A 16704-nucleotide genomic window follows, 5' to 3' on the forward strand; every position below is an offset into this window, starting at 1 on the left:
CTTGCTAAGATGTATAAGACTGAATCAGATAAGTGTTGGGAGATGCAATGAGGTTGAGTACGTTATTTCATATGTGGTGGGCCAGTAAAGGGGTAAAAGAGTATTGGGAAATAATTTATAATGAATTGAAAAAAATGTTTAAAAGTACTTTTCAAAAAAAAAAAAATCAGAGTCCTTTTTGTTGAGGATAATTCAGATGGAAATTCCAATGTGTCAAAAAAGGCTATTTATGTATGCCACTACTGTGGCCCGTGTTTTGTTAACCCCCAAATGGAAAGCAAGCAAGGTCCCAACTAAAGAAAAATGGCAATTTAAACTGACGGAATATGCGCAGCTTATGGACCTAACATAGAATAAGACTTCTGTTTCAGTATATCTGAAGAAGTGTGCATGCACACGAAAGCTCATACCAAGAACAAACTTAGTTGGTCTCTAAGGTGCTACTGGAAGGAATTTTTTATTTTGTTTATTTTGTTTTGAATATAGAATAAGAGAACAAGAAGAACATATGTTTAAAGAAGATTGGAAAATGTTTCTTGAATATATGGGAGAAAATGGTACACCTGAAAACGTTTGCAGCTTTAAGATAAATTCAACAGTGTAAACAAGTTTTGATTTATGTATTCATGGAATACTGAATGTTTTAGTTTAGTCTATGTAAAATATGCAGGGATTTATGCTATTCAAATTGAACCATGGAAAGAGAAGAAGGGAAGTCACTGACATTTCAAGGTTGTTTAATGAATATTTTAAATTGTAAAATAGAAGACTTAATAAAAATTACACACACACACACACACACACACACACACACACACACACACACACAAATGGGGATATAGAACTATTAAGTCCCATTACTTACCAGCACCATTGACTGTGGGGGTGGGGGAGAGGACTCAATACAGAGTTATAATTTTTGGTTGCATCATGCACAGGCACAAAGGCATTTATCCTAAACAACCCATAAGTCAAGAGGATTTTTTTTTTTTTACCGCACTATGTCAAGCATGGCATGGTGAACTGTGTATCACAAATTTCCATGAAATGAACATGCATGTGGAGGAGCGGTGGAAATCACCAATTCCTTTCACCTCATTTAGTTCAGCTGTGTAGGCAGGCAGCTGTCATGCAGCTGAATTAAAGCAAAACAAAACACCCCACTTGTTGGAACTTTCAATAGAACAAGGAAACTGGTACTGTGTGCTTTACATCACTGCACAATATATTCTTTTAGAGGCACATTTTTGTTGTTGCCCAGTCATGAGTAAAACAGCGGATTTGTTATCCTATGTGGACACAACCTAGTCTGCCAACATCACTTGGAAATTAGTAAAAGCCACCATGCTTTTCAAACAAAACACCCATTTTTGGTCTCGGTGTTCCACCTTACACAAGTTCCCCTTTTGCAAAAACCATTAGTGCACACTGGTCCCCCTGTGACGCCACTACAATGAGATATGTTCATGGTCAATGTGAAAAAGCAGGGGAAGAGGGGAAGCAAACCAAAAGTGATGTAGTTCTTGTGACATTCAGGCCAGCAGTGTTCCGTGTCAGCAAGGGAAGAATTAATCAGACACAGGAACTTGAATCTTCAGTAACTAGTGGAAATTGCTATCCGTGTGATAATGACAGAGAGGGAGGGAGGGAGGGAGAGAGAGAGAGAGAATGGGACTATGCTGAAGATGTATTTGGGATACCATGGTATGTCTGCATTTCACTTTCAGTGGGACTCCTGTTGGGGGCAGCTCAGGTTGTACCTGCATCCCAGCAGGGACTTTGTCCCCATTGGAGTGAATGGCAACTTTCTATGGTACCCACACAGGAACACCATTAGAGTCAGAAGCAATCCTGCTTCTGCTCCTCAATCACAGCAAAGAGGCATGAGGTTGGTTTGGTCCTCTCCTGTATCCCAGGTTGAAGGCCATTTACTTGGTCTCATAAACTCCGCGAGAGCCTCTAAGAATAAAGCTGCTGTCACTCCTCTCTGTATAGCTTCATTCTGGGTTCAGTACAATTATGGTACAGTACAATACCAAGACTGTGATGAAGAGATGGAATCCAGGAGTCAACGGATGTAACAATTCAAATTTTGGACTAAGACTTGAAAGACTCAGGTTCAAATCCCTGCTCGGCCCTGAAATTAACTGGATAACCTTGGGCCAGTCATTATCTCTCAGACTGACCTACCTCCCAGAGTTGTGATGATGAAAAACGGGGGAACCATGTATTGGAGCTCCTTGGAAGGCAGGAGATAAATTAAATGAATAAATAAATCATGATTTTTAAAAAGCCCCATCCCAAACATAAATAACACGTAATGGAATCCTATATTAGTATGTTAAATATACTGTTCTTTCAAAAGAGCTAGTGAAGTAAAAAAAATTTTTAAAAAACAGTATTGGCTACTGTAATATATGAGAAAGTAGCCAACCATATAAGTATTTAAAGGGAGAACCAGAACATGCAACTGGTTTATTGTTTTATAATAATAATAATAATAATAATAATAATAATAATAATAATAATAATAATAATATTTGTACCCTGCCCATCTGGCTGGGCTTCCCCAGCCACCCTGGGCAGCTTCCAACAAATGTTAAAATACATTAAAATGTCACAGATTAAAAACTTCCCTCCCCACCTATTTTTTCTGCATCAGTCAAGAAGCTGAAGAAATCCAGAGAAGTCCCAGCTCCCCAGTATATGAGATTTGCTACCTTTGGGAAAGCAAAACAGCTTCAAATTTGCACACCGCATAATCAAATACTCCCCTCCTGTCTCTCGTCTACTCCTACCCAGGCATAGAGGCATAGCAGCAACATCATTTGCACACCTGTCATTTCAGGAAGTTGGCCAATCATTCTGGTAAATGAATAATTAACGGCACAGACAGCATTATGAAATCAGCATACTACATGTAAGGATTATGGAACAGACATCTAGCCAGGTAAGACTATTTTTAGTGTTGTTGTTTTGCTGGACTTGGTGTTCTTAGAATAACAGAGATTTCTGAGTCTTACGTTATTGATTATAACTATGTTTGATCATAATTTCTAGCCCATGGAGCACTATCAGTGATGAGAAATTTATAAACACTGTCATTTTTAGTACTGTTTTCCATGCTGTGGGTTGATGTTGCTTATTTCACAGACTGGATCTCCTTGATCTTCCAACTTCACATTCAATTCCCTAGACATTAGCTGATTTACACTTACTTGCATGTACATCACTTCATTACTCTTGGTTACTCTACACTTGATAACTGGAAGTTGGATGTGTGAACTTCACTGAAATTTTTTTTGAATGTGACTTACCAAGTAATATGACAAAGAGTTTTGTGGCATATGAAAGATTAGCATAATTGTTGTAGCAAAAACTTTCATGGACTCAAAACCGTCAGCTTCATCTTAAATCTACCAAAGCCATAGCAGGATTTGTTAATCTTTAAGGTGCCACAAGATTCTCAGTTGCTTTTGCTGTGAGAGACTTAGCACAGCTACCCCTCTGAAAATAAGGAATATGAAATTTTGATCTGTGAAAACTCATTCGCACATGCAAGTTGGCAACTGGTGGTACATTCAACAACTGATGAAAATGAGTGCATAAAACAGTGCTTGCTTAAATGTGTTTAAGCCCCTAGTAAGGTAGTTAGGACTGTAGCCATTTTCCTCTTACAATACTGAGAGATTCTTCTGAGCAAAATTGCAGTCATTTTCCCCATGTTTACTTTTGGCAGAAACCAGAAGCAGACTTTTGTGGAAGTACTGACACCCTCTTAGACACCATCCAAAGGACTCTAATCCCTGGAACCTTCCTTTTTATCCTGGTTGTGGGATTGCTGCTCAATGTCCCCATCATTTGGATCCTTGCTTTCCGCATGAAGCGCTGGAACAGGAGCACAATTTTCCTCTGCAACTTGGTGTTTGCTGATATCATGTGGATCTTAACCCTTCCCTTCCTGATCTACTATCACCTAAACCAGCTGCACTGGACCTTTGGAGAGAGCTTCTGCAAGATTATACGGACTACCTATCACCTGTGCTATTACTGCAGCATCTATTTTGTCACCTGCCTGGGCATGGACAGGTACTTGGCCATTGTCCACCCCCTGAAGTCCCTGTGGGTATTAAACAAACAGCACTCCCTGCTGATTTCTTCGTCCATCTGGACAGTTACAGGATTGGTTAGCCTGCCAGTTGCTTATGTTGCAGGCACCCAGGCATGCCCAAACAACAAAACAATTTGCTCCCTCTATGTATTTTCCAGCTCTACCTATATAACCCTCCCCCTGTCTGTGAGTTGCTCAATTGCCGGGTGCTTACTTCCTTTCACTGCTATTTGTTACTGTTATTGCAGCAGCGTTAGGAAACTCCAAGATACTGGCCTCCAGCGCTTTCAGAAAAGGGAGAAACTCACCAAGCTCATGTATTCAGCCTTGATCATTTTTGCTCTTCTCTACTTCCCCTACCACGTCTCACGAAACACCTGCATCTTCCTGAGAGCTGTACGGCCTTCTGCAACCCAGTCTATTCAGCATGCCGACACCTTGTTCCTTGTGGAGATGGCTATCTGCAGCCTGAACACCTGCGTCAACCCTCTTTTCTGTTTCCTGGCTGGGGGAGACTTTCGAGAGGAGATCTGCAAATTAGCATCCTCCTTCTGTATAATCAAACGCTGGAGGAATCGACAGCAACTGGCATGTGTTTATCCCATATAGATATTCTCCAAAACAAGGGTCTCTTTGCCTGAAACAAATCACTTGCAACGAGTGACTGAGTGATCATCAATTGCTCTGAGTGTGTGCATGATAGCTAGCAATAAAAGCAACGAAAATCTAAAACTCTCTCCATCAGTAAGGACCTGCAGCTCAAAATCCTGAACACTCAAAGTAAATTGGAAAACTAGTCAGTTCCAAAGCTCATTTTTTCAGTATAAACACCACAAAGCATTTATTATTCAAAAACTGCTGGTAGCTTTAATTATTTCTGTACTATACAACTAAAAATTCGATACCTGTGCTGGTGATAGAGAAATAATCTATGGTTATTTCCTAAAATGACCTTGTGGCTGGGTTCACAAAGTCTAATTGGGAGTAGAGAAATAAGAGGGTGGGGGAATGTTGGCTAAACACCCTTTGACCACATCAAATGTAAGGTAAGTGCATCAGGAAGCCTACTATCCACCCATGAGAATTTCACTGAAATTATCTTTCCCATTTGATAATTTTTGGATGCAAGTTAATGGATGGAGAATCTGAGAATTTTTGGACAAACCGCTAGTTCTGACCCACCAATTATTTTCAGGCAAGAGAGCTCTAGCACTCACATGACACTCCCCCCTCACCTTCGAAGACTTCTCCATTTACTTAGAAAAGCCATGTGTGTGCAGAGGAATCGCCTGCCTTGATCGAATTTCTGCTTAAAGTTTAGAAAATTCAGGGCGCTCTAAGGTGACCTGCAATATGTTATGAAGACAGCACATGTACTTTGTTTCATTATGGGTGGTGCAATCCATTTTATGCCCCCTCATTACAGGAACAACTAATGCAGCTTTGTGAATGTAATGAGATGCTGCTCAGTCTCACTTTTCAACCTGCAATATGGATTTTAATTACCTGGGTATTGTCACAAGTCAGAAATAACTTTCACGAGGTCAATGAAAAGAAACGTAATCAAGGGTGGATGTTTGTCAATTAAAAATATTTTGCTTTTGATAAAAAACCCCACACAAGAATTTGTTTCCTGCATGTCATTCCCCTATTTGGAAATGAGAGAATGTGAATTTAGGAGGGTTCATTTAACACGGCAGAAAAAGAGATGAAATAGAATGTAAAGCTTCTTCATCATGTTTCAGATTTGAGAGTAGTGGAAGCAAGGAGATTTCAGTGAAGTCGTGTTAGGAGAAGTGATGGGGCAAAGTTTCCCATGAGGTTTCATACCTGTTCTTGGACTTATTCACAATAAAATGGGGGGGGGGGGGGTATAGAGGAGGAACAGCCACCATGGGTGCTTTCCAGACACTGTTGGACAAGGACTCCACCATCCTTGCTGGTAGAGGCAGCTGATAGGAGTTGAAAGTCCAACAACCTCTGAAGGACCACAGGTTCTCCATCCTTGGCTTAAGCAATGCAGAGCAGTGCCTTTGGTATGCATACCTAGTATTTAGATGACCCTGAGAAGCAACTGAAGAGGACAACCTCTGCCCTTCCTAAATGAGGACTTTCTATAGCCCTAACAACCTCTGCTTGTAAGTCTGTTAGGAATAATCTCATGTGGTTTGAAACACTGAACAGGAGTAATGAGCCCCTGCTACCTTCCCTAAATATAGCCTTTTACTAATCTGACCCAATGGCCAAAGAGTTGAAGACATGGACTGTAGGATGAAAGACTTCTGCTACAGAACCATTCTGTCTATGTGCTGTTTAGTGATCTTTACAAGGTCATGCTGCATAAGGGCTGAGAAGTCACCCATTCTCTGTATCCTCACTTCTAAAGGTGCAGTAGGAATGAAGCCAGGCAGGTGCGTGGGGGGGACACCTTTATGTATCACTAACCAAAAATAATCCCTTTGTTACCAAGAAAGAAGACTATTCTGTGCTGCTAGTCTCAAACGAGCAAGAATGAAACCCTTCTCAACAGGTTCAATGACCCCATCCCACCTGCAAGGGCTTGTTCTTTTCAGATTTTCAGAAGAGTTGCTAAGGCCTTTTTATTCCACAGGTTTCTTGGGGTTCTGGGTTAAATTATTTTTAGCTCTCTCTACTGCTGTTGCATTAAAATTCTTTTTTTAAAAAAAGTATTGCCACGTGTCCTAGTCTTACCACTCTTTAAAAAAAACGCAATTGTTTTGTGATTTACATTTTAATACAGTTGCGCAGTGAGCCACCGTGCTTGAACTAGTGTGTCAAAAGGCAAATTGTGCATTTAAAATAAATTGTCGAAACACTGACACACACCCAGGAGGGAGCCACTGGGAGGGGGAGTGTGGACATACATTCCTTATCAACCAGATTTCCTCCTTTCCCTTCAGAACAGGCTACAACATGCCAGAAGCAGGGTCTTCTGAACTGAAGCTGAATATTGGGGTGAGGAGAAGCACATGAGAGGTCACATGGCAGCTATTTTCTCAGCACTCACTGCAAAGATGGTCCATTGTCTACCCTATATGAGAGCCAGTGTGGTGTAGTGGTTAAGAGCTACCTTGCATAATTGTGAGAATGAATAAAACCAGTGCTGCAAAGCATTTGGCACTACATTGAGAAGCCAGTGTGGTGTAGTGGTTAAGAGCGGTAGACTCGTAATCTGGTGAACCAGGTTCGCGTCTCCACTCCTCCACATGCAGCTGCTGGGTGACCTTGGGCTAGTCACACTTCTCTGAAGTCTCTCAGCCCCACTCACCTCACAGAGTGTTTGTTGTGGGGGAGGAAGGGAAAGGAGAATGTTAGCCGCTTTGAGACTCCTTCGGGTAGTGAAAAGCGGGATATCAAATCCAAACTCTTCTTCTTCCTATCCATTTTTACAGAACAAGTCCATTGCACAAGGCTGGAGGCAGGGAGGGTTTGAATGAGCAGAGCTGTCCCTCTGCCTAGCTTGCCCAGCTAAGCTGTCATCCTGCTGGCTGCCAAATGCCTGGACCGCTGGGAGTGCCATGAAAGGCCCTCTGAAGGGCATTCTGGAGATGGTGATAAAGTGAAGCTAAGCCAAGTCTCATATCCCAAGGCAGTTTCACAGTCATGATGCAGCAGTATAGGGCCTGATTGCTGCGCCAGTTCCAGGCTGGTACAGCAATCTTTGTCTCCCTCCCTTCCAGGGGCTACAGATGTGGCAGTGATCCCTCCACTCTGTGAAGCCCTGCCAGCAGGGAGCAAAAGTTGGGATTGTGTCTTCAGCCATTTAAATGTTCAAGTAAGCCAAACCAATATACCATCCTTCCAAAAATTACTCTAGCTGGGTCTATGAATATTTGTGTGCAAGGGACCCAACAACCACTACAGTTGTTTTATAACAGGGGTGGCCAACTCCCAAGAGACTGAGATCTACTCACAGAGTTAAAAACTGGCAGTGATCTACCCCCTTTTGGGGGGTTCAGTTTAGGAAGGAGGAAAGCCCATTTTGGGGGGGTTCAGGTCAAAGTTGTTGAGTTTTTTTCAGGGAGGAGGTAAAATGTTGAGCTTTTTTTAGGGGAGCCACAGTTGTTCATCTTCTTTGTGGGGAGCCAATGATCTACCGGTGATCTACCGCAGATGTCCAGTGATCTACCGGTAGATCACAATCTACCTCTTGGACATGCTTGTTTTATAAGAATTGTGCATATCCTAGATCTAAACACCTTGCTTTCAACTGAAACCTGCTACAGTAATTAAGACCAATGTATCAAATGCCGCAATCCAATACAGAGTTTAGTTATGCTGATGCTCATTCGAAACAATGTTCTTAAATGTGCCAATTCTGTGCTAAACTGAAGCTCACTTGTTACAGTCAAGGAACTAGATTGTTTTCACTTGGCAATACTACAGGCCTTCATTGACTACTACAAACTTGCTCTGGGCTGTTTCTGACCCATAGCTGATAAAATCCCCATGGCCAATTTATGAAGAAGTAAATTCTTCCAAAACACACCACATCTGTTTACGCAGGCATTTGGTTAGCTTGCTTATGGAGGGCAATAGCTTGCTCTCATTGATGTTTTGGTTTATTGCATTTGTTAATGGGTTATACTGTTATATTGGATTTTTGATATCACTTTTAATTCTTTGTTATGTTTTGTTTTCATATTAAGTACCTCACCCTGGGATTTCTTTTAATTATGTGTGGTCTAGAAATATTATGCACACATATGAGCTGTAGAGTTGACTCACTGTTTCTGTACCATTCCCTGCTCATTTTCAGTCACTCTTCCAAGAATGATGCCCAAAAGCCTAAATACATCTATCAATAACAGTCATGTCCCGCTGAAATCAAAGGACTAACTCATGTGTAGATTTGTTAGCAAAATAACCAATACTTCTAGAAGAGCATTCAAACTTATGGAGGTATTTGAAGTTAAGCCCAGCAATTGTATAAATCACTCCCTCCTTCCCCGGAGAGTAAAGTTACTCCTGCCAAATGTGTCTGAGATTATAAATATTTAAATGTGAATATTAACATTTGCTAGATTTTGGGCATGAACTGTTACACAATCATGCAGATCCAGGTGTTTTGGACTAGAGCTTCCATCAGCCTCAGCCAGAACAATTCTGCTGACTGATGGGAGTTGTAGCCCAAAACTTATGGAGGGCACAAGGTTGGAGAAGGCTGGTAAAGCCTGCTTCTCAATATTTTCTCGGAGCAGTTTAGACAAAAGCAATGCTTCCTCCATTTGCAGACCAAACGCAAGCATGTATATCTGTTGGGACACTCCCACAACATGCATAGTGACTGCATGTGCCACTGCAGGTGCTGAGGTCAGGGCACTCAGTGCAGATCTTTTAAACCTGAATGAGGGGAAGTTAAATTCCATTACCGGTAGGTATCATCTTTTAGTCATACCAGGATCAGCTGGAAAAAAAATACCAAAAAAGGGGAAGGGGGAGAAAAGGTTGATCTTTGGATAACAAGTGGCTGATTTATAGGAACAGGAAGAACCAGCTGAGCAAAAGTTAGCATGGCAAGAAAAGGTGAGTAATAGCGTTTGGTCTCCTGGGACCCAAGGCTTGGCAGTTGATGTGAAGGTAAGAGCATATGATTTATGACATGCATTGACAATGTGACCAGCAAAGTGCAGAAGACTATTAATAACTGTTGCCATAAATACTCCACAAGCAGGAAGTAGACTGCACTGCTGTGAAAATCGGTGTATGGAAGTAGAACAATTTAAATAAATAAAAATTGGTGAAAATGTTAAGCAGAAGAATGCTCCAAGGACTTATATATGGAAGAAGTTCCAAACCCAGAGAAAGAAATCACCTGTTTTCTCCTCTTATTCCACACCCAGTGACCACTTTTTATCACAAAAGCCTGATAATACTTGCCACGTTACATACAATTCAGATGAATTAATCACCAGGTGTTCCCCCTTTAAAATGCCATCAAACATTGGACAATAATGCAGATGGTCACAAAGGGAGTGGCTCTCTGAACTAGCCATCTAAATGAATCTAGCAGACACAATATTATTTCCCCCCATCTCATAAGCAGAGCATACTGGTATAAAAAGAAATATAGAATGAGTAGAGTTGCATTGCACTTTGGTGTAATAGCATCTGATAAAGTATCTTCTCAGATTTGGATGCATGGTTTGGTTTCATTGGGATTCTTTTGTTTCTTCTAAGATCAAAAAAGGTGGGAAGAACTATGAAATTAGAAGAATCCAGAGAAGAAGCATAATTTTAGAAGAACCCAAGGGATGCCAATGAAAAATGTCAGCCTTCAACCTGTTTCAAAGTCGGGTATCTGCTGTACCGCAGCTGAGGACAAGCCAAAACCGAACACCCTGATCTCGTGTGCTGTTGTACAATGCATGGCTACCGGCACACTCATTAGTGATGACCTAAAATAAAGTGAAATCTTTCCTGTGTCCACATTTAACAATGTGGTGTTCAAAGGTGCTCCTTGGGGAGATAAAATAAATGCTCTAGGTAGCTATATTACAAAGCAGCAGCTATAGCCATTATCTTGCATAGGCTCTGTCCAGTCCTTTTAAAATTGTTAGTTCTTGTTACTTTATCTCTTGTGGAGACAAAATAGCATTGGCTCATTTCTGTCCCTTCAAATATATGAATTCCTTTTGCTTGAGAAAAATGTGCACTAGTGCCGACCCATTTAAGGGTTCACAAAAAAACAAAAAACAAAAGGGGTGGGGTGGGGAGAGATGGATTAAATGAATTCCCTTGTTTAGGAAGAAGATGAAGCAAGATACTTCTGCTTGATGTAATACTAAGGTTAAAGACAAAGAACAGAACAGAAAAATGCTTTCTGAACCATTATCAGTTATATTTCATTACAACCTATTCCCCCCATATAAATTCCAGAATACAGAGTTATTTAAAGTTGGGGAGTGTCTGACATGGCAGATGTGGTGTGTCCTGTTTGGTACTTAATAAGAAATTCTAGATTTATGGAGAGTTTTCATTTGCAGAAATCATAAGCTTGCAGACAGAACCATTTTTATTTTTATCTATTGTTCAGAAATGAGCATTCATTTGTTGTCATTCTATTGTAATATAATATTGATTAAGCTAACTCACCCAGCTTAAACAATGTACCTGGAACCTGAGGATATTGAAGAATAAGGATCTCATTACTGGTAGCATATAGCAAGGGTGGTTTGTTGTAGGAGCCTGCATTCCAGCTCAATGTATTAGAAGCCTCTGCTGAAATGCTCGACTAAGGGAAGATAACTGAGCCAGGATAGGAGCTTGCCCAGCAGCACAAGTACAGTACAAATGGACAAAGAAACAAAACCTTTCCCCATCAGTTTATCTTCACCCCCTGCTTAATTTCTGTGTAGCAACCTACTGTTAAATCTCAGGAAGAGGCTCAGATCACAATTCTCAAGCTCATTAGGCCAAGATGGGGAACAGCAGCTCTGCTTAGGAACCTGAAGATGAAAGCCGTTCCTATGTAAAACTAATTACAAAGGCCTGCTGAAGAGGCCTCATAAGCCCCCAGCTTCATCTGAAATTACCTCTGTAGGGGAGTGGAGAAAACCTGAGCAATGACTAAGGTTCAATCATATCCGTGAAAGACCCCTTTCCCAAGCCAGCCACATAAGGTCAGCAAGGTGGGGGATGAGAAGCATTTCTGATTGAGTCCATTGGAAAGGTGTTGTTGTTCAGTCTTTCAGTCGTGTCCGACTCTTTGTGACCCCATGGACCAGAGCACACCAGGCATGCCTATCTTTCACTGCCTCCCACAGTGCTGATTTATCCTCCAAAAATGTCCCACTAGGTCAGGCTGTGACATGTCTATGTAACATTGCAACTTCTGCCTCCCCCCTCTTCTTTTTCTAATCACTCTTTTTCTTTTAACAGCATTGAGAATTTGAGTAAGTGAAACTTTTCACACACACACACACACACGACAGACAGACAGACAGACAGACACACAATATTTCAGTACATTGGGCTGCTAACAGAACCAGCGATCACCCTAAAACATAGCCATTCACCATCCTAACCTGGATGAAAATTGCTTCCTGACCAATAATTGCTTCCAGAGTTTATTCTTAAAGTCATAGAAATGCCCTCATTCAGAAATCCCCAAAGCAGTGGGACATCAAGGAAAGTAAGCACACACACTCCCAGACATCTCATAGTAGATGAAATCCACACTCTTGCTAGGAATGGATGTTTTGCCTCAATGATCCTGCAGTCAGAATCCATCATGGATATGCAGAGCATTCGGCTGAAAAGTGATGCCACCCACATGACAAACTGCAGTGCTTTTCAGCATCATGCTTGGCTCTCCATTGTCGTATCAGAATGCAGTAACTCGGGGGGCTTTCTTGGTAACTGCAGTCCTGTTGGCTGCTGTTTAGGCAGATTTGTCTGCTTCCAGCCAATGCCTGAAAACATCATGATTTATTACTGCATGATGGCCTTATCCAAAGACGCAGCTGCAGCAGAGACCAATCAGGTTCTCCTTCCACTAAATCTGTATCCCTGGAAAATGGCACCATACGATGTAAAGACATAACCAATTTATGAAAGCATCATATACCTTTTCTCATGAAAATGCAAAATGTACAATAAGGTTTAGCTGCAATATTGTACATTATCTTAATGCATCAAAAAAACGGGGATGGAATATAAAACCTGAAGTCTTAACTGATCTGCTGCAAACATCTCATACATATCTACTCTTTAAATCATATAAATTCAGTGGGGCTTAATCCTGGGGTACAGACTGCAGCCAAAGAAATCTATTACAACTGTTCATTTTATAACATATATGATCTAATTTCTAATTTCCCTTTTATATATTACATTAAAGATTTCCAGCTTTTCAGAATTACTTTACATTTTTGTGGAGTCCTTATGAGTGCTGTAAACTCTAATAATTTTTCTTTGTTCCCACATTTTCTTTATTAACTCTGTTTTACTTGGTCTTCAGCTACTTTTCCAGAATCGGGTGAAGGTATTCTTGTTAACGTAACAACGTATAAAACCCAAATCTGTTTTCCTAATGGGGAAAATTCAGTGTCATGGATGTTTCAATTATGTTGCCAGTAGGTTGCCAAGTTGTTTCTTTCTGTTCCTGGAACACCACAATTAAACAGGAGAAAAAGTAATGAGTAATTCAGCTACTTAATTTGACTGTGCTAGCTGCTACAATCACACAACCAAGGCTAGTAAAGGCAATTAAATGTTTTCTGGTTGTGCTATTTGTTTATGAATGAATATGAAAGATATTCAAACAATATCCTCTTTTATCTTCCCCTCCCATCTAAAGTTAGATTGTAAGCTACCTGGACTCTGCATAGCAGCATCCACACTGATGATGTAGTGCACAGAAATAAAATAGTAATGCATGCAGCATATTGTTCACATTTTTAGGTACATGGGTAGCCAACCAGGTGTTTCCACCAGATGGTGTTGAACTCCAGCTCCCATCATCCTCGGCCAGCATGGCCAATGGTCAGGAATGATGGGAGCTGGAGCCCAACAATATATGGAGGGCACCAGGTTAGCTACCCCTGTGTTGGACCTATAACATTTAGTCAATCAACCAGTTAGATTAATGCATTAAGAATCTTTTTAGTCACTCAAATGAATACCTTTCGAGCAGCATTTTTTTAAAAAATAAAATATTATTTGATAAAACTATTACCATGCAATTGTTGCTTTGCCAGTGCACAGTGAGCTTAGTTGGAAGAATGAGATGTCTTGGGATGCTTGTGGAAGGTTCTGCCAGCTGGAAGGATTCACTGACCAAATCCTGGCACCGGAGCAGCCAAGAATGGGTTGTTTATTGGACATGCCACAGGGGAGGTGTATCCCTACACTGATTCCTTAGTCCATTGCACACCCACAGTGGCAGGAGGACAGAACCTGCTGGGAGTAATTCCCAGAAAGGCAAAATGGAGAACTATTTCTGGAGGTTCCCCCCCCCCCAAGCGGGGTATCTAGTCAGACACGACTGAACGACTGAACAACAACAACATAGCTGAGAGGGGGCATGGGAGTACTTTAACAGAGCCCCAACCCCACCACAGGCAGCTGTGTGCTCCTCAGTGGAGCAGTTTAACAAAGCAGAGAGAGGAACAAGCTATATCAGGGCCGCACCAATGCAGCTTGTTTCTCCCTCTGCACCGGTAAGAGGGCAGAATGTAATGGTGGCTTCAGCCTGCAGTATATCACTGGTGAAACCACTGCTCCTGAGTCCCTCTGCTACCAACTCCAGCTGGAAGGAGTCAAGTACAGCAGCGGTTTCACTTGTGATGTACTGCAGAGTGAAGCTGCCATCGCAGTCTGTCCCTCATACCAGTCCTGGGCGAAGTATCAATACATCACCCAGGCCTATTTAGTGCAAAAGGCAGCCTATGTGGATTTTCTTTTCTTCTTTTCTGTGAGAAGCTATTTGGCTACATTTTGGGGTTGGAGGAAACAGATGTACAGCAGAATCCTAATAAATACAAAAGTTGGTTGTTCCTATTGGGTAATCAGCAAGAATAGAAACATCAGTCCAAATAAGTACTGTATTCAAGCCAGCAATAAATCTTGGGCACAGGATGACTAAATAATAATAATAAATTACTACTACTACTACTACTACTACTACCACTACCGGTACTACTACCACCAACATTAGAAAATTCCAGCTGTTTTCTACTCAGTCTTTGCCAATATTTTAGCAAGCCCTGACCAAGCCTTCACCTATGCCTTGAAGGTGCAAGATCCCTCAGTTAGCAGAACCATATGCTGCAAAGTTTGCTAAAATGTACCATCTTAGATTACAAGTAAGGAATAGAATGTTTAAATACACCCTCAGATAAATATCCTTCTTCATATAGAACACTTGCAGGTTAGAGACATAGTTGTTGTTTTTTATTAATGTTCTGTTGTAGTGGACCAATGGAGACAACCTTTTCCTACTGTCTGGGGATAGGCAATTTGTGGTAATATCACAAATTTTATGTTTTTTGTTTTTTTAGTATACCTATAATCCTTTGCTTATTGGGGACCACCACACATTTCCCCCTAAAAATGCTTTGCATGGGTAAATTTTGAGTAATCAAAATGTTCAAACATAGGGGGTCTGTGGCTTGGCTTTTGAAAAATATGAGGTCCTCAGTAATTAGCTAATTTGGAACCACTGCTTTTGATTATTGAAGGCCAGAGGATTTCTGGCCATAGGACTGTGTGACCCAAAAAACTGCAGATGACAAAGGCTACTTAGAAGAGGCATTTTCACCTCTCTGTCACTCAAAGGAGAATGTATCTTCTATAACTTTGGCTATTGTGATGTGTTCATGTATTTTTATTTAGAACAGCTGTTCTGTTAATGCACACATGCATGCAGATTAGAAAAGTAATAATCATCCAATTAAAAATACAGATTTATTTAATCTGGTGATAGCATTAGGATTTAGATAAAAGCTACAAAATTGTGCACTTTCCCTTTCAGCACCGAGAAATTTATTTTCCTAAAAAAGGTGCATTCATAACCTCTGAAGTGACATGAATCAAGGTAACATATAATGATGCACAAGTCTGGAAATAAAGATGAACAAAACCTTTTACTTAGAAATGATAATATGTAAAACATCATAATTTTATTAGACATATATTTTCTGCTCACATATTAATGCAGCATTTTACAAAGCATGAGGGACTGATTATGAATGGCCAGTGAAACTGAACACCACAGGAGTAATTAATGGAAGTCTTGTCGAACACCATTGTCCTTCCACCAGAGGGCATCCTTGGTAAAAGCATTTTAATCACAGCAACATCAGTGTATTTAGAGCACAGCAACAGGGGCACATTTTTATCAAGTAATTAAGTGTGCTAGTACCATATATTGTTTATTAATCACGTGATCAAGGCCCAAATTCGAAATGTGCACATTTATAGGTAGATGTTTTACCTTTCATAAAACTATACTATTGCCATCAAAATAAATAAGATTTTTCAAGAATATGAAACTTATGGGAGTCACTTCTGGAGTATGAGAAGTCCCTGTATGGTCAGATATTCCGTCCCTTTCACATTCCTGGCATCTCAACAGGATAAGAGATTTCTACCATAATATAAATTATTGGACTATGTTTTGATCAGGAGAAGCCAAATCTGAGCGTGACGGTTTGGGCCTATTGTTTAGGAAGGATAGATAAAATATTAAAATGAACTATCTATACATATTAAGGAAACACACACACATCAAAGATAGATATACAACCAGCCCATAGTAAATAAATGTCATAAAATATTATGCCCATAAAATAAAGATTCTATGGTTTGCTAATTATACAATCTGAGAGCTGGCCTTATTCATCTATTTATTATAGCTTTCACTAAACCTCAGATGATTTGCTGCTTTGTTTGCAGATCACTGCTTAAAATTGTGTCTTTTTAGGAAGGAAGTGTTCAGTTTATTTTGCTATACTGCAGCAAAAGCTGCTGAAATGTGCTCTAGTGCTTGTACTGCGCAACTGGGTCAGTCAATGCGTCAGAAAAGGGAGTCAAACATGGGAATCCGAAAGTTAATTGTCAGCGTCTCG

At 40.6% G+C, this 16704-nt stretch overlaps 1 protein-coding gene across 1 annotated transcript; it reads left to right on the plus strand.

Annotated features, from left to right (window-relative positions):
- Positions 1-2812: 2812 nt before the first annotated feature.
- LOC117060761 (P2Y purinoceptor 1-like) lies at positions 2813-5360 on the plus strand. Its single transcript, XM_033173286.1, has 2 exons — positions 2813-2950; positions 3740-5360. The coding sequence occupies exons 1-2, from the start codon at positions 2930-2932 to the stop codon at positions 4718-4720; spliced, it is 1002 nt and encodes a 333-aa protein (XP_033029177.1). The 5' UTR covers positions 2813-2929; the 3' UTR covers positions 4721-5360.
- Positions 5361-16704: the final 11344 nt, after the last annotated feature.

This window comes from Lacerta agilis, chromosome 1 (assembly GCF_009819535.1).
Source record: "Lacerta agilis isolate rLacAgi1 chromosome 1, rLacAgi1.pri, whole genome shotgun sequence".
Lineage (NCBI taxonomy): Eukaryota > Metazoa > Chordata > Lepidosauria > Squamata > Lacertidae > Lacerta > Lacerta agilis.